The sequence below is a fragment of the Brachyistius frenatus genome, unplaced genomic scaffold (genome assembly GCF_029030835.1).
Source record: "Brachyistius frenatus isolate BFR_SWC_R1_liver_20210118 unplaced genomic scaffold, ASM2903083v1 Contig_45, whole genome shotgun sequence".
Classification (NCBI taxonomy): domain Eukaryota; kingdom Metazoa; phylum Chordata; class Actinopteri; family Embiotocidae; genus Brachyistius; species Brachyistius frenatus.
Window position 1 is genome coordinate 2,870,515 of NW_027210644.1, and position 24,702 is coordinate 2,895,216.

Genomic DNA, 24,702 nt, shown 5'->3' on the forward strand with positions numbered 1-24,702 from the left:
TGTCATTAACAAAGTCGTAGCAAAGTGCACAGGCTGGACCACCTATGTCAACAGTAAAGGTCGCACAGCTATGTTTCTCAGAAACTTCTGTTTTGTGGGTGTGTTTTTGTGTGGGTGTGTTTGTTTTTGGTGAAATATCCAAGTGAGAGAGTGGAGAGAGGAGTGGGAGAGAAAGAAGAGTTTGCCCTTTAAAAAAAAAAAATTACACGTTAATGCTGTTCTTGTTTGTTTGAGTTAAAAAGACAGTTTCAGCTGTTTGGGCTGCAGTCTGGTGAGAGGCATGATGGGGAGAACTGTGGTGCAAATCAGCCTCTTTGGGCTGCTGCTGGCTTTGGCTGCCACACTTCCAAGCAAGGTAAGGTCATGAAACAAAGGGCCGAGCACCAGACAAGGAAACAGAATCTACTGGATGTATTCCACCGCTGTGTAAATTTCTCTGAAATCCAACAGCTATTTGAAGTGTGTGTTTGATTTTTTTTTTTTAGGACCAATTGTAGTTTTAGAACTTGGGAGGGAGGACATTTGTAGAAATGTCCTCACTTTCCTCACATTCTCAGATCCCTGTAAAGGGCTGTTTGAAGGTCAAAACGAGTTTTAGTTTTCTACGTCAGAAATAGGTTATCGGGTCAGGGTTGAATTTAGGCATTTGGTTGTGAGGGTTAAGAATGTCAATGGTCATTCTCACAAAACCACAAACATATTAGTGTCTGTGTGTTTTTGTTTTACTGATGTAAGTAGAGTAAGTCTTTTGTAAATTAATGTAAGCCAAAGTCATTTCTTTTTTATGTGTGAGCCATGAATGTGTGAGTATTGGGAGTGTGGATTTGCTCAGTCACAAATAACGGGAATGGGGTGTTTCTGCTGTTACACCAATGATATTTCACAGATGTCATCCATCAACATATTCACCTTCTGATCTTTGGTCAGCTGGTCGTCAGCCAGTGACATCAGTCAAACTAGTTTTGTTTAAAGAAATATGCCTTCTGTGTTTGTTTAGGACGACTGGGACATCTACAGCTTTCATATCAACTCCACAGTGACCAGTCGTTATGCCACCACTGTCATCACAAGCCGTGTGGCCAATCGTGTCAACGAGTCAAAGGAAATTGAATTTCATGTTCGGATTCCAAAAAATGCCTTCATCAGTAAATTCAGAATGTATGTAAAACAATAATGTGAAAATCTGGAGACATTTCTATATAAAGAACTGTACCATAAAATATCTTACAGGCTACTCTAAAAAGTATATGAAGAAACTAAAGCTTTTCTTACTCTGAAGGTTTATAGATGGGCAAGTGTATGATGGTGTTGTGAAAGGTAAGGAGAAAGCTCAGCAGCAGTACATTGACGCTGTGTCCCATGGCCAAAGCGCTGGGATTGTCAGGTAAATGAATTGCTGGATAAATGTTGTTCTTGTAATTAAACCTATTTAGCCTATAGATCCCACTTTTCAGCATTATTTCTGTTATAACTGTTGTTATATAATGTCGTATGACGAATATATTCACATTTCTTCCTTTATTATTTTATTCTATTTTTGCAATGTATTGTAGCATAATGCCATTTCTTTTTATTCTTTGTTCATCTTTCTATTTTTCCTATAATTTCTCCATGCTTATATATTTTTATTTTACAATGTGAACAACATTAACAAGACCTAACTTCTCCACAGGGCTCAATAATTTAGGCTATTTCTGATTCTGATTTATACAGCTGTTTTTATACTGTACATATTTGTAAAAGAGCCTCCCGTGTTCTTCAGGATATGGGAGAATGAAAAGAAAAATTTGCCGTCATAAAAAATAATGTTTTTGTTTTTTTTTTTTACTTGTAAAATTTGGGCTTTTTCCTAGCAAAAATATTGGCTACTTAAAAATAATCTATTCTATTCAAACAGAACCATCTAAAAATCACTTTTTATTTAAACCTGCAGTGTGAAACCTTCGTCCTCCCTCTCTGCCAGTGATCTAATTACAAAACTCTGTTGAGACCATGTTGTTTTATACAGGCTACAGTCAATGGTTGAGACATGCTTCCTTCCTCGAATGTTAAATTGTTGATAAATTATGGATAAATGAAATAAAAAAGATGTTAAAACTACTGGCAAGTGACCAGTTTCATGATCAAAATGTGATCCATGTGGTCTGATAACATTTGGGTTGTCTAGAAAAGCCACACAATTTACGTGATCCCCATTCAAATTAACACGAGGCTCAACTGGAAATTAGCTGCCAGGCCAGCGGAAGTCTCTGGTGCGCATGGTCAAATGGCCAACGTGGGAATGTCAAACCAGAAAACATTGCATACTGTAAAATAGATGGATTTACCTGGCAGAGGGGAGGGGGGGGTTAAATCGGCATTTTGTTGACTCGTTTGTCAGGGGCTTAAATGTTGACGGATGTAAAGGTCCCGCTCGTAACTTGTAACCTGCTGTCTAATGCAAGTTAACGCAATAATTATTGCCTCTGTTGTAGTTCCGTAGGGAGGACCCTGGAGGAATTTAAGACCTCTGTAACGGTGGCTGCTCACAAAAAGGTCACCTTTGAACTTACGTATGAGGAACTGATGAAACGCACGCTTGGCAAGTACGAGCTGCAAATCCACGCTCGACCCATGCAGCCTGTCAAAGACTTCAAGGTGTCTTAACTTTTGCTATCTATTCAGTGGAAATGAAACTCCCGTGGTCAGCACACCTAACAGTTTTTTTTTTTTTTTTTTTTTTAAAAAAAAAAAAAAATTATACTCAATGCCAGGTTGATGTGTACATTCACGAGAAAGCAGGCATCCGTTTCGTCGACGTGAAAGGAGGACTAAGCACCAAGGCCTTGGCTAATGCTATCACAAAAACATTTGCAGACAAAGAGGTACAGCATGCACTCATGAAAAGTTATATTTGTGTTAAGCTTAATTGCTATTTTATTGTCGCTTATATTTAACTGTTAAACTATACTATACATAACGCCACCGTGCATATCAAAGTTACATCTATTGATGCTGTACATAGTACATTCTGGCTTATTTCCCATCCTTGTGCATGTCCCTTTGCTACTATATTTTTTCTAAATTAATTGGATTTTCTTGTACTAGTAGTACTCAATGGTGTTCTAGTGACAACAAAGTTGTATCTATTAAAATAAACTCTTAAAAGCAGAGGACACGTTGGCCCAAAAAAACCCAACAACAACAACAACAACAAAAAAAGAGACATGGATAGAGAGTGTATAAAATTGTGTTCATTCTGTTTCCAGGTCTGGGTGTATTTCTATCCAACAGTGGACCAACAAAAAATATGTGACAGCTGTGGCAAGCATGGTATGAATGGAGATCTGGTTATTGTTTATGATGTCAACAGGGATCCCACACTGGGAGACATCAAGGTAGAGCAAGTGTTAATTAAACGTTATCTGGTCTGTTAGCACCGTGCACACACAAATATATTCACCAAAAAATGTGTCTGACAGGATATTAAATATTCATGTCTCTTCAGACTTTTAACCAATCAAACTTCCCTTTTACTCCCGCTCAGAGATCCACTGGGTACTTTGTTCATCACTTTGCTCCATCTAGTCTTTCCCGAATACCAAAAAACGTTGTCTTTATTATCGACCAAAGTGGTTCAATGCACGGCAGAAAAATGCACCAGGTACAGTATTTATGTTGTGAGTTTTTAAAGACAAGTACACAATTTAGGAACACGCACAAAACAAAGATTATTAAAAGCTTTTTCTACTTGGTAAAAAAAACTTTTAATGGGTAAATTATGTTTTTGCCCAGACACGAATAGCCTTACTTCATATCTTGAATGACTTGGCAGAAGATGACTACTTTGGTCTTATCACTTTTGATTCCAACATTTTTCACTGGAAACGAGAACTTGTTCTGGCTAACACTGAAAACCTGGAGAGTGCAAAGACATTTGCACGGGAAATTGTAGATAGAGGAGGTGAGATTTCTTAATAAATACATTTATTTTAGATGATGAACATTTAGCAGCAGAATGGCAGTAATGTAACATGTTGTGTTGCATTTCAGCTACAAACATTAATGCAGCAGTGTTAGAAGGAGCACGTATGCTGAATGTACATCCTAGAGAGGGTTCAGCATCCATCCTTATACTTCTCACAGATGGAGACCCAACCTCAGGTTAGAATAAAGCACACCTGCACACAAACATGCACAAATATTGTAATGGAGATTTTCCTCCCACAAATAAAAAAACACGTGCTGTATCCTTGCAGGGGTGACAAATCTTGAAGAAATACAGTCAAATGTAAGAAGGACTATTGCAGGCAAATTCCCGCTCTACTGTCTTGGTTTCGGGTTTGATGTCAATTTTGAGTTCCTTGAGAAAATGGCACTGCAGAACGATGGTTCGGCACGACGGATTTATGAAGACTCTGATGCTGATTTACAGCTGAAGGTAGTTTCCATCACGTTATGAATGTTCTTTAACTGTGTGACTTCATGCATTTCCACAGAAAAATAGAGCTACAGAGAAAAGAAGCATTCATATAGTGTCCATACTGTATGCCTACAGGGTTTCTATGAGGAGGTCGCCACCCCTCTGTTGACAGATGTAACAATGATCTATGTTGGAGGAACCAATCTAACCCAGACTAACTTTAGCCAGTATTATAATGGCTCTGAAATTGTGGTGGCCGGTCAGATCACTGACAACGACATTGAAACCTTCGCTCCACAAGTTGTAGCCATTTCTGTAAGGTTTGATCCACACTGTACATCAGTTGTAATTTTCTTAAACCCTGGTGAAAGTTGCTGTTTGCTGACATTTTGTTTGGCTTATGACAGGGGGATAGAAAGATCACATTTTCTAACACAAGCACCTCATTGGAGCCAACTGGAACTGAGTCTGGCGACCACATCCAGAGAGTCTGGGCCTACCTCACAGTTAAACAGCTTCTGGAGAAAATGTGAGTACGACACCTGCCGTCTTTTCCCTGTTCTGTTTTTATTACCTTACAATGAGCCCCTCATATCCACACGGAACACGCCCTGTTGCACCATGATATTTCTACAAAAACGCAGAATAAACAAACCAAACACTGCCTTTAAAGAAGGCCTTTTGCAAGTTTTGCAGTCACCATAAATAATTGTACATGCTCAGAAGGGGCGAGTGTAAAGGAAAAGTGTTCAGTTGGTTTCAGTCTGCCACCTTACCACCAGATGCCACTAAAATCCTACACACTGTGTCTTAATCCATTAATTGTTGAATCCTGACTTACTATCCAAATCTCAAAATTTATATTTTACAACAGCTTTCTGTTTTTGCAGGGCTTGTATGCAATTTTCATTAGTACTGGTGCCACATATACTTCGTAAAATCTCTTGGGTCTTCAGTTTCAGGTTTTCTTAGTTTGAGCTGGTGTTTGTGGATTTTCTAGCACAGACGATGACTGTCCTCTACAGTTTTCATAGCTAATTGACCTAATGTAAAGATTTTACTAAGATTTCAACACAAATTTATCAACAAAAGAAAAAGGTGGACAACAGTGAGTGTGTTTGTGTTACATCCACTAAGGGAAGCCAAATCCTAGTGTGGGTCCAAATTCTCTGCGAAATAATTAACTGGTGATGTTTGTAAATCCAAAAGGATATTTTAAGATACTTTGTCATTTTGAACCCCCTGTCTGGATAAATGGATGATGGTAAACGATTTTGTTCCCATTTTCCCAAATGATGTCTGTGTTCCTGAATCAGAACACAGATGGCAACCCCCCAGTAACAACAACAAGTTGCAACTTCAGAAAGTAGTTAAAAATCTTCTTTTTTTTTTTATCTTGGAATATTGCATGGTGTATTTGGATGGTGAATAGAAAAGGGCTTGCTGAGGTCACAGCAAAATTAGTATTGAAAGATAATTAACTTTATTAAACTTTGCTGATGTGATTCATATTTAAATAACAATTTATGACACAGGCTGCTGTTATCTGGACCTGAGGAAAAGAAAGCAAAGAAAGAGGCTTTAAAGCTGTCGCTGAAGTACAGCTTTGTGACACCACTTACATCCATGGTGGTCACTAAGCCTGCGGGGGAGAACACAGATGTGCTTCATAAACCCAAAGAAGGTGAAACACCTCAGAACCGGCAACCCCCTTTCATCCTTCCTGCACGCACTGCAATGCGTGGCAGTGGTGCCAGTGGCGGTGCCGGTCGGGGTGCCGGCGGTGGTGGTTGGGGTGCCGGCAGTCTCTTGAGGGTCGGTAGGTTTTGCTGCCGAGCAATACAAATGTGAAAAAAACAAGGCAATGCAAAGTCAGTAGTGTTCAGCATTTGTTTCTCTACATTCTCTCTGAGCAGGGATGGCTGGGGTTCCAGGTAAGACACACCTGGATGATGAAGTGGCCTTTTTGCAATGTATGAATGCACAACTATAGACTGTTTGTAAGTTTCTGGGTGGCACTTATATTTATAAATCAGTGTGTTTGGAACTGGGCACAATATTCATTTGTGAAATGTGATAAATTAATTAATGACAAAATTAATTAATTAATTAATTAAATATTCATTAACAGTTTACAATTAAAAAAAGTGACCAAAAAAATTATTATTTAACATTCAATTAATACAAAATTAGGCAATTAATACCCTTGTCACGCAACAAGGCAGATTAGTGAAATGACATACAGTTTAAAGCAAAAAAAAATATGTGACTCTCCTTTTAGCACCCAGAGGTTTCCCACCACATTCGAAAGGTACATCGGGTGATGCTGCAATTTTTTATACAGCTTACAACATATTGTACATGCATGCTTTTTACCTTATTGGATATTTGCAGTCTTATTAGCATAAATTCAAAGATGCCCCAGATAAATCTGAATCAAAACTAAAACGTTACATGAGAAAAAATGTTGCGTCTTTTTCAGTACAGCTGATTGATCCCTAACCAAAATATACATTTTATATCGAAATGCACAAGTGTTGTTAAATTTTACCAAAACCTCTATAGATCAGCAAGACAAATGAGTGAAAGCTATTTCTTGTCAACAGGTGTTCCTTTTCTTGATGGTGCTCTCTCCCGTACAGGTATGACGTAGGTGCTCTGTTATGATGTAAATACAGAAACATGGTTTTGTTTTGGTTGAAAGGAGCCACTTGATGGGGTTTGAGCGTCTGATTAGGATTTTACGTTTGTACACACAGGATTAGAGCTCGAGGCAGTCTTAGAACAATGGGGGAGAAGCATATCCCACCTCAACTGATGTGTTCTAAAAATGAATGTACTGTAACAATTTAAATCAATAACATTAAATCCTCCATTTTACTTCTCACAGTTCAAATAAAATGGTCTTAAACTTTTTAGGCTATTACCCACAATTCCAAAACACAAGTCTTGCAATTTTTATTTTCTTATCATTACAAAATTTAAGTTGTAATAGCCTCAGAAATCTTTCTTGATTTTTAAATCAATTTTTAATGCAAATTGTTTAATAGTAGTAAAGACTACTTAAGGTATTTGTTATTTTTGGTACTTTGGTACTTTTTGGTTCTTTTTACTTTACCAAAAAGAACAAGTACCTTGAAATGTGTAAAAGTGAGTTTTTAGGAGTTAATTGTTGAGGCATTTCTAAATATGTAATATATTGATAAAATGTATTGTACATTTTTACCAAAAAGAACAAATACTAACTTCCTAAATTTTACTATTCATTTTCAAGGTCGATACCACGCCGAAAAAGGAGTTCCTAAAGTTCGACTACAACGTAGGTATAAAATATTAAAAAGTCAAAAAAATGTCAGACTATGTCATCAATGAAAACATCATTTGATGTTAAATATTTACAAACTAAATATGTTTAGCAAGATTTAAAACATAAAACATGTTCATCAAGAAACGGATGTGGCCATCGATAGATTCTTTTTTTTTTTTTAACCCCATTTCATGTCTCGAGTTAAAGATTACCACGATCTTTTTTTTTTTTTTATAAATAACCACACGGTGCTGCTGTTGGATCAGAATTTTCACTGAAAAGATGTGTTGCTGGCTGTTTAAGAGATTTGCAAATCATTATATTCTGTTGTTATTTACATTTTACACAGCGTCCCAATTTATTTGGAAATGGAGTTGAAGTAAAGAATGTGGAACAACTAAAAATGTCAGAAATATGAATTAAATAATCTTTCACATTTTTAAATAAAAGTTCCAAAACTTCATGAACATGAATGCTTACATTTTACAAACCAAAATCTTTTAGTTTTTAGATTATACATAGTTATGTTTTTATATATATGTCTACATTTGTAGGTGAAAACTTTGTAACTTCATGCAATGTCTTTTAAAGCTTTGTAATATCAGTGTATGTAACTGCCTTTTTGTGTATTTATTTACAGATGCTAAACCTGCATTGTTGCCCTCGAGTGGTTTAGTAGAAGATAGGGCAGACCGTTGGGTCATGAAATCTATTCCTGGTAGAGTATTACTTCGCTGTAATTCATGGTATTCAGGGTATATATATGAATACCATATATATAATATATATATATATATATATATATATAATCTGCCTTTATTTACATTTACTTACAGCTGGTCCCATTGTATATGATGTCTTGCCTACTTCAGGTTATGCTGCAGGTGATTTGGGCAAGGCCTACCCTCTGATAACAGCTAGTCCTGGTAGAGTATTGCATATATTTAATTCATGATATTCATGATCATTTATCTCTGCTGCATACAAAATGTCATAAAATAGGAGATAAAAAAAAGAAGTGGTACTTCATTTCAATTTAAATGTGTGAGCTACCTTCGCTTCATCATGAAGGTTTTTCAAAATAAAAATGAACAAAAAAAAAAAAGGCACAATATGCATATTTTGTTGTGGTGTGGAAAACAGTACTGTAGACTTGTCACTACCTGTGATACTGTAAGAGAGAAACATTTTGAAAACAGCCAGCTAGTTCATGAGTAACACTCAATTTGTCCACAAATCTTGCAAATCAGAGGACGTTTTTGTCCAGGCATGCTTTTACTTTGTAAATATAATCTAACGGAATGTTTGATGCCAGTCTTATGTAAGATATCTAATGATCACCACCACATGAAAGTTGAGAAACATTGAAACATGCTATTGTGCTGTTTTAGTTAGTTGAATTCATATAGAGTATAAAAGCTGTTTATTTTCAGGGTATGTTTTTCTACATGCTGTGTAACTGTGTGTGTGTGTGTGTGTTGTTTTTGTATCTCTAGGTCTTTTCCAAAGGTTTTTGCTAAAAACTGAAAGTCAGTCTGCTCCAGTCTGCTTTGATGTCCCTGCACCGGTCTTCCTTAAACTACTTCACCATCCCAGCAGGGGTCAGTAATGTTGCTCTTGCGTTAAAGAAAACGTCACTATTTTCTGTCAGCACATTAAACCACTTAGACAGTAAACCCTTATAATTTAAGTATTTTTCTCTCCATGTGTAACAGAAAATTATCATTCTTCTTTTTTCACATTTTCTATATTTATCACCTAGTTTGTTGTGTGATGTTGAGTTGCAGTCTGTCTCTTTTGTTTCAGAGCTGTATGTGAATGGTGAGCTTGATTCAGTTCAAAGTGGGGGCTTCAAAAGGATTGTCATCCACTTCAGTACTGATGATCATGTTGAGTTTTATCCCAAGGGAGTGTCTGTACGAGAGGGACAGACAACAGCACATTACACTGGACAAGATAACATCACAGCTGGAAGGTGATTTTTTTTTTTTTTTTTTTTTGCATTATAATGGTCACAAATTAATCCAAGATGATTCTCAGTTGTGTAGAGAAAGAGTACCTTGACATTTTGAGAAATACACTTATTCACTTTCTCTTCAAGAGTTACAGGAGAAGATTGAAGTCACTCTCCTGTCAGCAGCTGTATAGCGTGGCGTTAATCTTTGAGGTTTAATGAGAAATATTATCAGACATCGCTGAATAAAACAGCAATTTAAGGGATGTGTTGTTCTACGCTTGGATTTTTGTGCTGATTAAACATGTAAGATGTTAATTAGCAAGCTTTATATGTTCTGATAGGCAGATTTTGTCACCTTAAAACAGGAGAACAATGGCTGGCTGTGGTCTCCTGTGTTTCCGCTCTTGATGCTAAGCTAAACTATATAGCTGCAAGAGATACATTCATATTTATTAAACAGAAATGAGAGTGGTTTACATCTTCTAATTCTGTGTGCTTCCCAAAACTACAGTGGTATCAATCTTCTCATCTAATTTCCGAAGAGAAAGTGGATGAGCATATTTCCTGTGTAAATTGTTTGCCTTTACCTTTAAAAGAGCCACTCTGATGTGACATTAGGTTATAAATGAGGTACTGAAGTGTCGAATTGAGGTTCAGATATGTTATTTGTAAAGAGAAGAGGCTCGATGTGGATGTGTACAAGTGAAAAAGAGCTGGTCAGCCCTGAAGGTGAGAAGGCCAATGGCGGACCTATACATCCACATTCCTGATGGTATTTATGATGTTGATTTGTAATTGACTTACAACTAAAAACAACCACTGTTTACAACAGATGCTTACATCAAAGACAGTGATTTTAATTATTTTGGATGAAAGAAATCTCTCCGGCTTGTGCTGGACTGTGCAGACTTAGTTTGATTTACATCTTCATCCTTCTCTTCTAAAGGTTTGTTGCACCTGCCAGACAAATTATGTATTATATTATATTTGGTCCACGGATTTGTGCACTGATGTAATTCCCAGAGTAGCTTTTCACCTTTTCAACCTGAGCAGGCCAAGTCAGCCAAGAGAAGTGAAATTGTATGTGATGGTTCGTAGGTCCTTTAAGAAGAGTTTTTAAACCAAAAATTTAAGAAGAGATGCTTCTCTTTCTAGTGTGACGGTGATTCGGCGGGGCAAGGAGATAGATGTTGCAGTTGGAGACACACGCATGGTCATCTTAGTTCATGAGAAGGATGGCAAAGAATTCCTCTGGCCAGTTTTAAGACAGCTGCAATCGGCCAACAACACTGAAGGAATTTTAGGTGGGTAAAAAAGGCTGTTTGTGTTTGTATATGCTTCTCTGTATTGCTTCACAACTTAAAACTGCTGCATTCGCTGTTACGACTTAATATCAGGTCAACATTATATTGAATCAATGTTTGCATATAACTGTGGTGCTTCCTGGAGAAATGATTCGTTAAACAAGACAACATTTATTTTGCTGTCTGTCTTTAAGTACCAGGTTTTCATTTCATGTCTTGCTTTGTGTCCAGCTCTAAAACCAGCAGTTTATGAGGAGGTACAGCGAGTTCCTGTCACAAAACTGAGGATCAAAGACCAGGAAATTGATGTTACTAGGTACATTTTGTTTGTTTTTGTATTGTTTGTATTATTATTTGTGAGCTGTTTTAGAGTGCTACTGTGGCTCCAGTACACAAAGATATATGATCTTTTTTGTCTTTCTTTTGTAGCGTTGGTGCTCTTGACTATAGTATTGTGGCTCTCCCGATAATGAGTTGCTGGCACATGTCTGCGGAGTCCGCCCTGCAGAGACCTCTGGACGATTTCTTCGTTGCACAACTTTAACAGGCCACCATGTTGAATCACTTGAAAATATTTCATATGAGAGAAAAATAGGAGAAACACTTGTGGAAAACATCTTTCCACCTGTTACTATACTATATAAAAGTATCCCAGATCTCTAAATGTCTCATATGAACTTAAAAATTAATCGAAGATTTGTCAGATCCATAGAATAATGCTTGCAAACTTAAAAAAAAAAATTAAAAAAAAAAAAATATATATATATAATATATCAGGAATTTATGTTGACATGTGTTCTACAAAAGCAGCACTGCATTTATCTCATCAGTTTACCTTCCAAGATCACCTGAATGCACAGAGTTGTCAAAAATAGGTATTAATTCTGCACCTTTAAATAAAAGGTTAAAATCATGAAATGTAAAACTTTTTTTTTTTTTTTATAGTTAAATGTGACTACGCACTGCTGGTTGACAGATCTACAAGGGAGCTATAAGGCTTTCTGATCATCCACCACCATAAAACAACACCTACTCATATGGTAAAGCACCTCATCATCACTACAGGCTTTGTAAGAGTCTAGTTAGCAGGTGAGCCGGCCTTAAGCTTACTGTCATAGTTTGGACACAAAATCACACGGTCTCCTGCGTTTCTGCTGAGCATCTGAAATAGGTAAAATGTGCATCAAAATTAACCTGTGAAACCTGCATACATGTGCTTATCCATGATAAAGACTAAAAGTGAAAGCAGTGGACATTTTCTTCACGGTTTACTTCATGTAATATGTGCACTGAAGTAATAGACACGCTTTGAATTTATGTTTACATGAGGCAGGCTTTGTCTCCCTGTGGGGAGTTCAGTGTTTGTAAAAGTGTATTCAAATGTAGCCCAAGCTTTAATGCAAATAATTATGAATGAAAGTAAAATAAAGTTTGTTGAATGAATAAAGCTATTCAAATTCTTCACTAGTAAAACCACAACATAGACAAAAAGATGACAGGCTCTGTGTTCAGAGCTTAAGTTAAGATTTGACAGTGCGCAGCAGAGTTGGAGGTCATTCTGCTCCATTAACTGCATATTTATTCTTATTTATTCACCTCGCCTTTGTTTAAACAAAGGAGAGGTCTTATCTTAATCTACTGACTACAGAAATCAATTAAATGTTGTGAAGTGAAACTTACCCATGTTGTAAAAAAACATGTCTTCCACATCAGTTTACAAAGTACAAAGTGTGTTATTGTTTTTTCCATTTTACTGTGAACACATTTCTCGAGGGGCAGGCCTGTTGTTTTTTGTGTGTTTTGTTTAACATTATGTGGTTAAACCGGTTGAGCTGCTCTGTGAAGCATTATGTTGCTTCTAGGATCGTTCTTATTCAGTGAATTCTTAGTGCGGGTCAAAGGTATGTGCATTCTTTTGAGTGCGGGTGATAAACTTGTTCGTTTGGCCGCAGTTTACTGGGAACTGTAAAATGAGGAATCTTTGCGAAATCCACGTAACAAGACAAGGAACTAGTTACAAATTTAAACCCACAAACACCAGCTGTGAAGTGTTCACTTGTTAAACTCCTCCCTTGTTATCTGTATACAAAAACTAAAATCAAGGGTTCAAGATAGAGCCTTGTTGAAAAAAATAGATAGTTGTGGACTTTGACCATTGTGGTTCTTGTTGGTTACACAATATTTAGGAATACAGAGTAGGAAGTTTCAGGATTACGCACATTTGCTGAGACTAAATCAGATAGATGCATAAAATGAGAGAGACGGTGAGACAGGGGGTGGGGTGTCTCCTGAGTCAAGACAGTGACGAGCTGCATAGCGCAATGTTCACATGACTCGAGCACTCTTTGGCTCCCTTGACAAGGTGCAGAGCTGAACACCCACTGGAAACACACTTTGGAGTGATCACCTAAAATGGATTAGTAAACACACAGTAAGTAGCCTAACTAAAAATGTATTTCTATCAGCTTGCTTGACTATAATTTGATACAGATTGTAATGTAACATTAACATGCTCCTTTCCTTTGTCATAAAACTGTTAATTTAATGCTTGGAAGTGTTTTCAGAAGGGATCAATCAGTTCACGATTACAACTGCCTGTCAAGGCCACTTAAACTGGAGTTTGTTTAAATTTCATTTGCTATATTTTATTCAAGGCAAAGCCAAAAAGCCTAATATATATATTTCTTCTTCACTAGGTCATAAACAAAGGTGAAACCCAGGTAACATCCACAGCTCTGCTCTCACAGTTTGTCTCAGTTCACTGCCCTTCCTGTATGCAGTGTCTGAATGAATATCATCAAGTCAATCTCCAGCTGAAGCGATGATGGAGAGGAAGACAATAAACTTGTTGAACAAGGTTTTTGCATTGCTCCTTAAGAAAGATATGTGTAGCGAACTGCTGTAACACTCCTGCAGTGTTCCAAAGTGCAATGTTTCTTCCCGGATGGTCCGCCTGGTGTGTTTTACTGACTCTACATATGTCAGCCTGTGGTTTGGAAATCTCTGGATATGAAAGCGAGGAAGTCATTTGCTCACAGGTACTGAAGAAGACATTTCTTGTGCTGCAGTACATTTTACACATTTTTTTTTTGTATTGAGTTTTATGGAAAGGGTGAGAGAACATATGAAGCAAATACAGTGACAGAGAACTATGTACAATTAAAAAAAAAAAGGTTATAGGATATAGGAGAGGCTGTTACTGGTTACAGTAATATGTTGGGCATTAACATTACAGTGAACCCTCGCTATAACGCGGTTCACCTTTCACGGTCTCGCTGCTTCACGGATTTGCATCGTGCATTGAAATCACATTACGACTATATGTAACGTAGATATATTTAATGTCCAGTTCTATCTATTTCAATTGTAAAATAAAGGTTACTACTTCACGGATTTCGCCTATCACGGTTTCTATTTGGAACGTAACCCCCGCGAAAAACGAGGGTTCACTGTATAGCAAAAGTTAGGAGGTAAGTTCATCAACTTCATGTCAAGGTCAGGACGTCCCGTCTGGACATATACACATTAAAGCTGTCACATTGTTCTTTAACCATGTAATTTCTATAACCCTATAACATGTCTGTTATAGCTTGTCACAACACAGCAGTGTCATATGAATCTCATATCGTCCTCAAAACAGAAAATATTTGCTGTCCAGGCTCATGTATAATATACTAATGTAGAATTTTCCCTCATAAATCTTGCCTCCTCTCAGGGTCTCTCTGACTGCACCATGAAAGACGAGGTGTCTCTCTCGGAACCAAAGAACACTGTGGATGTTCAGAACATAAAACCAGATTTCAAGCTCTGCTGTGAGGACAGAACAACATGTACACTGTGTCTGGTGATTGAGACAGAGATCTATATCCATCCAGAGAAAGCCGTGGAGGATGAAGGCCACTCTGGGTCTGAAGAGGAGGATAACAGTGACGAGACGAGCAATCCAAAAGGTAAATTAATCAATCTATTCATTAACCTTCATGTTATTATGGACTGATTCCCAAATTGTAGGCTACCACAAGTTTGTAAGTCATATCCCGCCATTCAGGATTTCATCGAATTTCAGCATGAAAATCAACTTGCAAAAATTTTAGATTGACTTAAAGGCAAACTACAATTCATCTTCACTATTTGTCTTTTTTCTTCTGCCAAAGTTACACACGGTGCTGTAATTACAAACATGAACTGTTTTGAAAGCCTTCCAAGCTTTGACAGTAAGCTATTGAAGAGCCTGTCGTGGGATGTTGTAAATTATTACTGGAAGAAGGAATGCGCAAACACACCCCTTACTCTGGAAATGATTGTGTTGTATTGTTACTGTACTTTTCCCATGTTAACATTTTGCAAAAAGCACAACAATGTACCTTATAGACCAAAGCCTTACTGTCATTCAAAGTGGAAATATTAAAATGGCTAAATTCAAATGTAGTGGCATCAATAAAAGTAATTGGCTGTCTGGAAGACAGACAATCAGTCGCAGCAAAAATGTCTGCTATGCTTTGAAGTTATGACTGATGGTTCAGCATAAATGCAGTCATAGTTCGCAGGAAAAACCATGAGTCATTACTGGTGTCATTGTTGATGTTTTGGAGGTGAGGTGATGAGTTTTAAATGCTTGACTGACTGGTTCCTTTTCTGAACTCTACTTCTGCTGTGCATTCTGTTTCTATAGCATCAGTGATGGTGTGTTACAAAATAGCAGCTACCCTGCCCACATGCAAGAAGGTGGAGTTTACGGTTAATCATGCAGCTCTTGCGCAACATAACCAGACAAAGGTACTGCCATTATTACACAATAATAATCTCAGTCCCAGACGCCTTGTGTTGTAAACTCTGTGTATGTGTGTGACCTCTACAGATTGCCATGGTTATTATGAAGCCAGATGGGTTTCCGTTCAGCAGTCAAATGTATGTTTATCCCCCTAAATCAATACATCTAATGCGAGAATTTATTGCTCCTTCTCTATATGAAGGTAAAGTTTTTTAAATTTATTTATTTATTTTTAATTTTAACTACTTGTATGGCAACATTGATACATACATATCACTCTTTGTTCTCAGTGTGCTCCAAGGAGCTGCAGAAACGTGTGCCAAAGTGTTACGGTAAAAAAAAAAACACACACATGTATTAATTTTCCTTGTTACATTTCACATCTGTATTTGTCTTTAAGGACAAAAGCATTTGATCCTTTTTTACTTTTCAGCCCCTACAATCAGCACTGTAATAAACCAAGAGAAGAATCAGGTGGAGCTGCTGTTTAAGGGCAGGAATAAAACCCTCCCATCTGTGTGTGTCCAGTATGAGGAGGAAGGAAACTGTCAGGTCAGTGATATCACAGCCTGAATCTGATGGCATTGACAGTTTGGTATTTATTTTTGGTGGAGGAAGTATTCGTATCCTTTACTTAGTAAAAAAAGAAAAGAAAAAAAAAGAGCACCATTACAAGCAGTGTTACAGTGTAACTAGTCTAACTCATGTAACACATTCTACGTTTAAAGGTGCAGTATGTAGGATTGAAGTCTCACTTGTAACACTGCTTTGTTTGTACATGAAGAGGAGCTAGTGAGTCACTGGTGTCCGGTCTGTTTCCAGAGTTCGAAAGCAATGACAAAGTTAACACTTATTTTGCTTCTTTTTTTTTGCCAAAAGTTTTATCCATCTTAATGTTTACTGGTCCATTCATTTGAACAAAAAGACTCCAGCTCAACAGACTCCCATTCAACTTCTCTCATTAAAATACAAAGTCAATCATCCATCATTAATTCGATTTGAATTAGATATGAGGCCTCAAAATGCAGGTACTTTTTGGGGTGTGTCTCTTGGATTGACAGGCCTGTAGTGCAGCCAGGTTTCTGTCATAGGTGGGCTGGGCATAGTGTTCTCGGGTTCCCAAGAAGAGAGAGTCAGAATCCGCCCTCGCTCCTCCCCAGCTTGTCCAAATATCATGATTTATGGCTCCCAAACAGCAAGATGATGACGATTGAAATACCTCGAGACTTCAGATCGGCAGTTCACAAACCAATGAGCGACTTCAGGGTTAGTTGCAGCTTGCTTAGAATACGCATCTCCTTCTTTCTCTCATGTCGGACTGAGGGCAGACTGGACACTACGGTGACTCACTATCGCCTGTTGAAGCATTGGGTTACGAGACAAGACGGGGCTAGCTGAATAGCACGCCACCTTTAGTAGACATCTGTGCAAAACAATACATGGGCGTCTTCAACATTACTTCAAACCGGCTCTTTCTTCACATTCTGTGGATAATATCCGTTTATTTTTGGATGTTTTAAACTAAAAGTCTTACATATGACACCTTTACATTTTGTTTTACAGAGTTGGAACAGGTCGACCATCCCACTGTACTCAGTGACCCCCTGCACGTGTCTCCAGGTACTGTCACTTTTACATCATGGTTACTTCTGCCAAACTTATCAACAGTCCTGTGTCTTATGACTGCATGACAAACATGCTTTTGTGTCAATATGTGCTGTAGGTATGGGATGATGATGAACGGACCTCTGTACGCACTCAACACTGCCCCTTCAATAAAACAAGTGAGAATTAATGTTTTCTTTAATACATTGCCATCATTTATTTTCTGCTCACTTCACAGGATGAATGGTGGGGCAGGTGGCTTACCTTTTATATGCTGATGCCATGATTCACTTTGTGTCTACTCTAGATGTCCTACATGTCGTACAAAAGAACATATGGGAAAATGTGTCGGTGTCTGTGCGCCCTGGTAAAATGACCGACTATAGCACAATGCTGTCGTGGAACCTGTCTGCCCCCTGCAGGCTGGAGGGTGAAGTGTGTCTCTCTCACAGAGGGAACGGGTGCAGGGAGACAAATACCTTCAGACAACAGCTGAAAAAAGACACATGGAAACAAAACAGCAAGGGACACTGGGTAAGAACAATTTAAACATGGCCCTTCTTACTCAGCCTGTCTCTTTTAGTTTGAGCCCTTCAACATCCACATTTTGCCCCTTTATTTCCCCATAAATACTTTAAATTCAGAAACATCCTTGCCAAACTGTCTGACACTATCACAAATGTATTCTGTATCATCTTGTTCCAGCTCTTATTTGAAATATTGGATGTTTGCACTGAGTGAAATAGTGTTTTTGCTGCATTATCAAACTGAAATTTTGCAGATGTGTTGTGCATTATTTCACTCACATTTACTCAAAAGTTCTTGAGATCTTGAGGGGAATTTTTGTCTTCCCGTGAAGCATGTTTAATTAACTAATAAGATTTACAATTTTGTCCCGTTTAGGAGAAAACAGGGGTGTTTGAAAACATCAACCTACAGCTCACACCCTGTGTGATGGTAAAGTATTCATAACCATCTTCCTGTCATAGTTATAGTTTTTACTGAAGATTAGTTAACTCATTTATGTTGATTCATTTATGCAGGTGAAAGTAAAGGGAGCGCAACATGAGCTGGGTCCGTTCTGTTTTGAAAACAGTAAGCCTGACACAGTTTATAGTCACAGAAACTGATGCTGGTTGGGACAATAAATATTTAGCTTAAATACAATGGATCACCTGTTAGTTGAGCTTTTTATTAAGGGAATTTTGTTCTTTGCTACTTGCAGCTGGCAGGTGGCGCTGGAGTCTCCTGGTTGTCGGTGTTATGCTGCTGGTTTGCTTGACTGCACTCATGTTTTATTTACTTCATGACTTGGTCAAAAGTAAGTTTTACTCTGGACTGTTTTCATCTTTTCTCTTCTGCATCATGTGTGTTAGACATTTATCAATAGTGCAAAAACCTTGCATTACAGGAAAAATACAGAGCAGTGTTAAATGTCTCTGCTGTACAATATGTAACCAGTTCATGATAAGATAAGCACTGTCCACATGTAGGAATATCCTCAGGCACTTATTCCCACAAAGGGTCCTTTCATTCCCCTTGAATAACAAATCTTAGTGGTAGAGATTGTTCATTAAGTATGAATGTGTTCATTTGCCTCGTACAGTTTAAGGAATCAATTATTTGTGGAGATAAATATCCTTGTGGTGAATCTGATAAACCCTCAGGTATCTTTACTTGTGATTTCAGTTTTGTTTTTTGTTTTTTATATAGAATGGGTATGGAGCTGGAACAATGGAGGACTCGTGCAGAGTAAGTTTCTTTTTAAATAGTCACAGTGATACAGGACATCTCTGACATCATTTACTTATTTTTTTGTCTTTGAAGTCGACAGAACGGGTCATGTGGTGCTGCTGAGCCCCCCAGACATGTATGATGGCGTCTTAGAGTCAGTATGTCAGCTCGGGTCCTTCCTCCGCGACCAGGGCTTCAGTGTGTCTGTGGACCAGTGGAGCAGGAAGGAGCAGTGCACTCTGGGGCCTCTGCCATGGCTGCACTCGCAGCTGCTGAGGCTGAACAGCCACGGTGGACGGGTTTTGCTTGTTTTGACCGACAAAGCCTTGGAGAAAACAGAGGAATGGACCCACCGGGATGAAGATGGTGTCATGAAGCGGGGAGACAAGGATCTACCACTGTCATCGTCCCCTTACTCGGATATGTTCACGGCCTCCCTGTTCATCATTCAAGCAGACAAGCAGCTGGGCAGGGCTGGTGAACGTTTTCTGCTGCTGAAATTTGACTCCCACCCACTACAGTCACACAGCAGTGACAGGACTTTACCAGTGGTTCTTCAGGGGCTGCCGCTGTTCCAGCTTCCCTCTCAGACTCAAGCTCTTCTAGATGAGCTGGGTGTTGTAGAGACAGAGAAGGGCCCAGGAAGAATGACATGGACAGAGTGGAGTTTGGGTTCCTCCGATGGATGGAGAATATAGACTGATAATATTATCTTGGAGTTGAAAAAAAAACCTGGGGACAAAGCCTTTGCATCACTCGTGAATGTTATAATGAACATGTATGCCCATGAAGGACATACTCACCTGACATGGACTTGATGAAGATGAGACACTTTGGAGGCATAGGAATCCTGATCATAATAATATTGGAATACTATATACTACTATAGTATTGTGGGAGTCAACACATTTCATAAAAAGACCAAAATGTACAATCATCTCTGCTTCTGATGTTAAATAAAGTTCTGAAGCAGCTTGGTATTGTAGTTTTTTTTTATTTTTATTTTTATTTTTTTTTATCAAATAACACTAAACAGGAGTAAACAGTTTCTTTGTTGTGGACTGTTTTCAGTATTAACGGCAGTAGGTCAGTGTATAAGACTGACCCAATAAACTACAGTGACCATGTTCATTGTAAGGAAGGAGCAGCATTCATGTGAGTCTGAGATTTTTAAGATCAATTCATTGTTGGTTTTGGTAATTTCATGAGATTTATTGACCGCAGAAAAACTATAGAATTAATATATTATTTAAACTGCAACATGTCTAACTTAAAATCCTACAGACTAATTATATCGACTGTCCACTCATGTCTATAAATAAATATGCTCGAGCTGTTTTTGCGCATAGAGCATGTCGGGTTGTGATTGGCTGTTTGTCTGAGGAAAGCGGTGGATCTTATTGGTTTAATCTGGTGCCACTTTAAAGACACACGGAAGTGCTTGGTAAATGCCTCGTTCCATGCCGGAGGGGCGGTGCTGAGAGATTATTACGTTCCCCGCTCGCTCGGGATGTTTGGGCGAGAGTCTGTAATCAAACACAGCAAAATCTGGAAATGTGTCAAGTGCGTCTCGGCTGCGATTAAACTTTACAAAAGACTCAGTTTCAGCTGAAACACCAGCAACACAGAGGTAAGAGACGCTCTCAATTCATCTTTCGATTTTTATTTTAAGGCTGTGTTGACTCTTTCAGTGTCAAGTTTTACTGTTTGAGTTTTCAGTGTGAAATTTGAACCTTCACAACCACACAGTCTATTCAACCCATTCAAACCGTTGGAGAAACTGTTTTATTTATCATACGGTTTATAATGTGCCACACAGAAGTGGGAAAAGTAAGTAAAAAGTAAAGTAAAAATAATAATAATACCATAATTCAAAATTACTCTGTTACAAGTGTTTATTCTATGTTTTCTCTGGTAGTTTAATCTTAAATTATTATTTACAAGCAGAACGTATTTATTTGTAAAATATTTGTCATATATTCAGATAGTCAGATGTCCTAAATAGTGTGGTAAAATCGGTAATGGTTGCCTTTGAAATATTCAGAATTGGTAGATAAAAGCGTGAAATATGCAAAACAATTCGTACACAAGGCAGGTTTATGTATAGTAGATGGCCCCCTTCAGACCCACGTTAATTCAAAGTGCTCTATAGAGCAATACAAAATACATAACAAATTTGATATTGAGAGGAATTGCATTTAAAAGACTAAAAACAATGCCGTTCATTTTGTTTTTCATTAACAAAATATTCAGCTGCTTTCTCATCCATGATCCTAAGGCCAGGGGTGATGAGATATGGGATAACCCCCCCCCCCCTTATGTGTCCCCCTCTGACTTATATCTCCAGCAGTCTGTACGTAGTTCATAATCATCCCAACTTGCAAGCACCATTTAACAATGACATGATATTTTGGAGCTTTACCTTCGGTCCAGATGGGAGTGAAGAGGCTTCACAGAAACCTGCTGCTGGCTGCCTGGCTGTGGAGTCTGTTGGCTGTTCAGGTGCACAGCTGTCCAGATGCCTGCATTAAGTGTTCAGGGCCAGAAAATGGCCGATGTGAGGAATGCAGAGCTGGATGGATACTCCATAATAACACCTGTGTAGGTACTGTATGCAGAGCCTTGTGTACGAGTCATGGAAATCATCATGAACTGTAACACAGGACAGTAAATGTATACATGTTTCGATCTGTTTCAGACATTGATGAGTGTGGCACCGAACTGGGAAACTGTTCTCCAAACAGCTATTGCTTTAATACAGAAGGATCCTTTGAGTGCAGAGGTCAGTGACTCAGAGATGGTGAAAAAAACGTACATTTGTAGGATAATACTGTAAAAGTACTAAAAAAAAACAAATAAATCTAGGCCGTGTCTGAAAAAAAGAAATCATAATTTACCTGAGAGGGTGATACCAACCAAAACCTAATCAATTTAGTGTGAACCAGGAAATTCTCATGTTATTAAAGCCAAAAGCAGCAAATAATTGACTGTTTTTTGCCCAATGAATAGCTACAACAAGTCATTTACTATTGATCTGCTCAATGAGTGATTGTTTCATTATTAATTCAGGGAAATGGATCCCCAAACTGATAAATGGTGTTAAACTGTCGCCAGTCAAGTCAAAATATATCTGAATACACCCATAAATAATATTGTTGGTTAACAAATAAGTGTGAGTGTTGATAGAAATATAAAGCTTTTTGTTTTCCCTTTAACTTCTATTCATTTAGTTTAAAAATAATATAATTTTGCCGGCAAACACCCGAAACAGATTTTAGGTAAGCGCAGAGAAACATTTCACTCTAAGCAGATAAAAATAATAGCAGTCTTCTATTGTCAAATTCTGACCATCATTGTCTTCAAAGAAGCTCAAACATCTGAAAGAAGTAACGCTAACCGAAACATGTTATTAAAAGTGAAATAGCACTTCTTGTCTCATCTTATTCATGTTTTGTGGTATGTTCCACTCGTTTATATTATTTGCAGCAGATTGAGAATGCAGTGCAGTCTGTAAAAAATATTAAAAGGTCACTCTTTTCTCAGGGTGCGATGCGGGCTGTGTGGGCTGTATGGGTAGTGGACCAGCTCGCTGCCGGAAATGTGCCTCTGGGTACCGACTGACAGGGTTCAAGTGTTTGGGTAATTACAAATAAAAGATTCTTTTTTGTGTGTGTGTTGTTTAGGCATTACATGCAGCAGTATTTGAATACTCTTCAGCGAGATTTGATCTTGTTTCTTTCTTTTGCTCAGATATAGATGAATGCAGTGACCGGGTGCTCGCCTGTCACGGTCTGGATGAGATTTGCACCAACACAGAGGGCTCTTTCCGCTGTGACTGTGGTGAAGGATTCATCCGCAAAGACAGTGTTTGCGTGAAGAAGCAGCTGGCCAGTGAGTGCCATCAAATGTTGATCATGCATGCAGTTAGTCAGAGAAAAGAAAACTGACTGCTTCTCTTCACTCATCTGTCTCCCCCTGCAGGTGCTCAGGAGAAGGGCCTGTTTGAGGATATCCAGGATGAGGAGGTGGAGGTGCTGCAGCAGATGTTTTTTGGAGTGGTGCTTTGTGCTCTGGCCACACTTGCAGCCAAGGGAGACATGGTATACACATCTGTATTCATGGGAGCAGTAGCAGCCATGGCGGGTTACTGGCTTTCTGATAGAGGAGACCGTTTGATCGACAGCTTCCTAAAAGGACGTTGAAGCTCCAAGGTAACGAAAAAGACGTTTCCGTACAGCAGATGCACAAATGCTTGAGCCACTGTTCGGTAAGGCCTTAAACAAGCTCAGACAAAGCAAGTGAATCCTAGGCAGTCACATGTATTTTAAACAATATAAGTTATTTAAAAAAAATCTTTGGTTGCTGCAGTTGTTTATCTTTATTCTACTATTTAAAGTCAGTGGCTGAATAAATTGGCTTTAAAAGCTCCTTGATATTGTGCTTGATTCACATTCACAATGTCATTATCTTGAGTGTGGGAAAACAACGACACTGATGAGGTCTTGTGCAAGTCTTAAAAGCATATAGCACAAAGTTAGTGCCAGTTATAGATATAACGAGGAGAACTGGATACTCATTTTAAAAATGGCACGCTCGAAAATGTCTTCTTGCTGCTGTATTTTCAGGCCTAAAGAACATATGCATGCATGTCTTTCTCCCTTCAAACCAGTGGTCACCTGTAGTACTGCAACAAAACATGTTTTTACAAAGATAAAGAAAAGAAAAGAGATGAGTCACACTGTTGACAGGACACCTCCTTCTGTGAGGTTGGATTTCTATTATGAGGATAGAGAAATCAGTTTTATTTGGATGGCATCAAGACTGCATTTGAATTGGCCAATTGTCTACTATATAGCACACCAGGTAGATTTACAATCTGAGTGGGGTTTTTTTCTTCACTTTTTAGTGCATTATGGAGTGAGCAAGTGGATAATCTGAACACAGTTTTAAACTGTATATAAAAGTTGGGAAAAACTAATTCACTTTTGCAGTTGGGTGAAGATAGCAAGAGCAAAAGGATAACAAAGAAAATTTTCTGCTGCACTTGGTGGAAAGTCTTTGTTAAAAATTTGAAGTTAGTAAATGTATTTGAATATGTTTTAGTTTGTCATTTTTATTTGTTAGAATCCAACTGCAGATGTTTTGAATAATAAGTTGCACATTAGTAATCTTTTACAAGTCAAATTTAATTCAGTTAAAACCTGCTGCATGTTAAAAAGTCTTGCCTTTGGTGCCAGATTATAAACAGACTTTAATGATCATTCAAGCATATTTCTGAAAGGATCATCAAACATGTAAGCAGCAGCAACTGCTGTGTTTGTTCAGCCCATAGAAACAGGAAATTAAGATGCATAACAGCAAGTTAAGGAACAAATTTGGAAATGAGCCATGATTGATTTGTACTTTTGTTGCCATTTGGATCAGCTAGAATACAACGCTGACAGGTGGAACTTCAAAAATAATATACATGGATGTACAGTTATGTGTTTATAAACAATTCAGTGTGCTCTATTTTACACAGTATCGATACTATTTGCGCTAAAGCTGTAAGGTTGAAAGCGTTTTTAAGGCCGTTCTCTATGTGCACATTTTCCAGGATATTAAAGCTGAAATAAATACTGT

The 24,702-nt window shown here is 38.1% G+C and overlaps 3 protein-coding genes across 4 annotated transcripts; all 3 read left to right on the forward strand.

Moving 5' to 3' along the window:
- The first annotated feature begins 150 nt into the window (after positions 1-150).
- On the forward strand, positions 151-12,417 carry LOC138623668 (inter-alpha-trypsin inhibitor heavy chain H3-like). The gene is made up of 23 exons (XM_069703334.1): positions 151-355; positions 998-1,158; positions 1,280-1,384; positions 2,475-2,637; positions 2,754-2,864; positions 3,249-3,377; positions 3,527-3,643; positions 3,775-3,943; positions 4,033-4,143; positions 4,239-4,420; positions 4,538-4,717; positions 4,810-4,931; positions 5,938-6,221; positions 6,319-6,336; positions 7,009-7,044; positions 7,677-7,721; positions 8,350-8,427; positions 8,546-8,635; positions 9,206-9,310; positions 9,516-9,684; positions 10,822-10,970; positions 11,202-11,286; positions 11,400-12,417. Exons 1-23 carry the CDS (start codon positions 281-283, stop codon positions 11,512-11,514), a joined length of 2,799 nt encoding a protein of 932 aa, XP_069559435.1. The 5' UTR covers positions 151-280; the 3' UTR covers positions 11,515-12,417.
- A 90-nt stretch (positions 12,418-12,507) lies between these two features.
- Positions 12,508-20,045, forward strand: il17rc (interleukin 17 receptor C). The gene is made up of 14 exons (XM_069703335.1): positions 12,508-14,008; positions 14,686-14,920; positions 15,643-15,746; positions 15,829-15,943; positions 16,032-16,073; positions 16,175-16,293; positions 17,305-17,361; positions 17,465-17,525; positions 17,654-17,880; positions 18,250-18,303; positions 18,390-18,441; positions 18,572-18,667; positions 19,060-19,098; positions 19,174-20,045. The coding sequence occupies exons 1-14, from the start codon at positions 13,901-13,903 to the stop codon at positions 19,776-19,778; spliced, it is 1,914 nt and encodes a 637-aa protein (XP_069559436.1). The 5' UTR covers positions 12,508-13,900; the 3' UTR covers positions 19,779-20,045.
- A 559-nt stretch (positions 20,046-20,604) lies between these two features.
- Positions 20,605-24,089, forward strand: LOC138623581 (protein disulfide isomerase CRELD1). 2 transcript variants are annotated; one of them, XM_069703171.1, is made up of 6 exons: positions 20,605-20,710; positions 21,497-21,685; positions 21,779-21,862; positions 22,624-22,719; positions 22,831-22,971; positions 23,062-24,089. In XM_069703171.1, exons 2-6 carry the CDS (start codon positions 21,514-21,516, stop codon positions 23,280-23,282), a joined length of 714 nt encoding a protein of 237 aa, XP_069559272.1. In that variant the 5' UTR covers positions 20,605-20,710; positions 21,497-21,513; the 3' UTR covers positions 23,283-24,089. The 2 variants fall into 2 exon arrangements, with proteins under 2 accessions (XP_069559272.1, XP_069559273.1); XM_069703172.1 differs by having other exon boundaries at positions 21,514-21,685.
- The last annotated feature ends 613 nt before the right edge of the window (positions 24,090-24,702 follow it).

Coding starts and splice junctions, on each gene's coding strand:
- LOC138623668 (XM_069703334.1), top strand. CDS start 281: ATGATGGGGAGAACTGTGGTGCAAATCAGCCTCTTTGGGCTGCTGCTG. Junction 4,144..4,238: donor AGATGGAGACCCAACCTCAG/GTTAGAATAAAG, acceptor GTATCCTTGCAG/GGGTGACAAATCTTGAAGAA. Junction 7,045..7,676: donor TGGTGCTCTCTCCCGTACAG/GTATGACGTAGG, acceptor TTCATTTTCAAG/GTCGATACCACGCCGAAAAA.
- il17rc (XM_069703335.1), top strand. CDS start 13,901: ATGTTTCTTCCCGGATGGTCCGCCTGGTGTGTTTTACTGACTCTACAT. Junction 14,921..15,642: donor CGAGACGAGCAATCCAAAAG/GTAAATTAATCA, acceptor CTGTTTCTATAG/CATCAGTGATGGTGTGTTAC. Junction 18,668..19,059: donor ACTTCATGACTTGGTCAAAA/GTAAGTTTTACT, acceptor TTTTTTATATAG/AATGGGTATGGAGCTGGAAC.
- LOC138623581 (XM_069703171.1), top strand. CDS start 21,514: ATGGGAGTGAAGAGGCTTCACAGAAACCTGCTGCTGGCTGCCTGGCTG. Junction 21,686..21,778: donor CCATAATAACACCTGTGTAG/GTACTGTATGCA, acceptor GATCTGTTTCAG/ACATTGATGAGTGTGGCACC. Junction 22,720..22,830: donor GACAGGGTTCAAGTGTTTGG/GTAATTACAAAT, acceptor TCTTTTGCTCAG/ATATAGATGAATGCAGTGAC.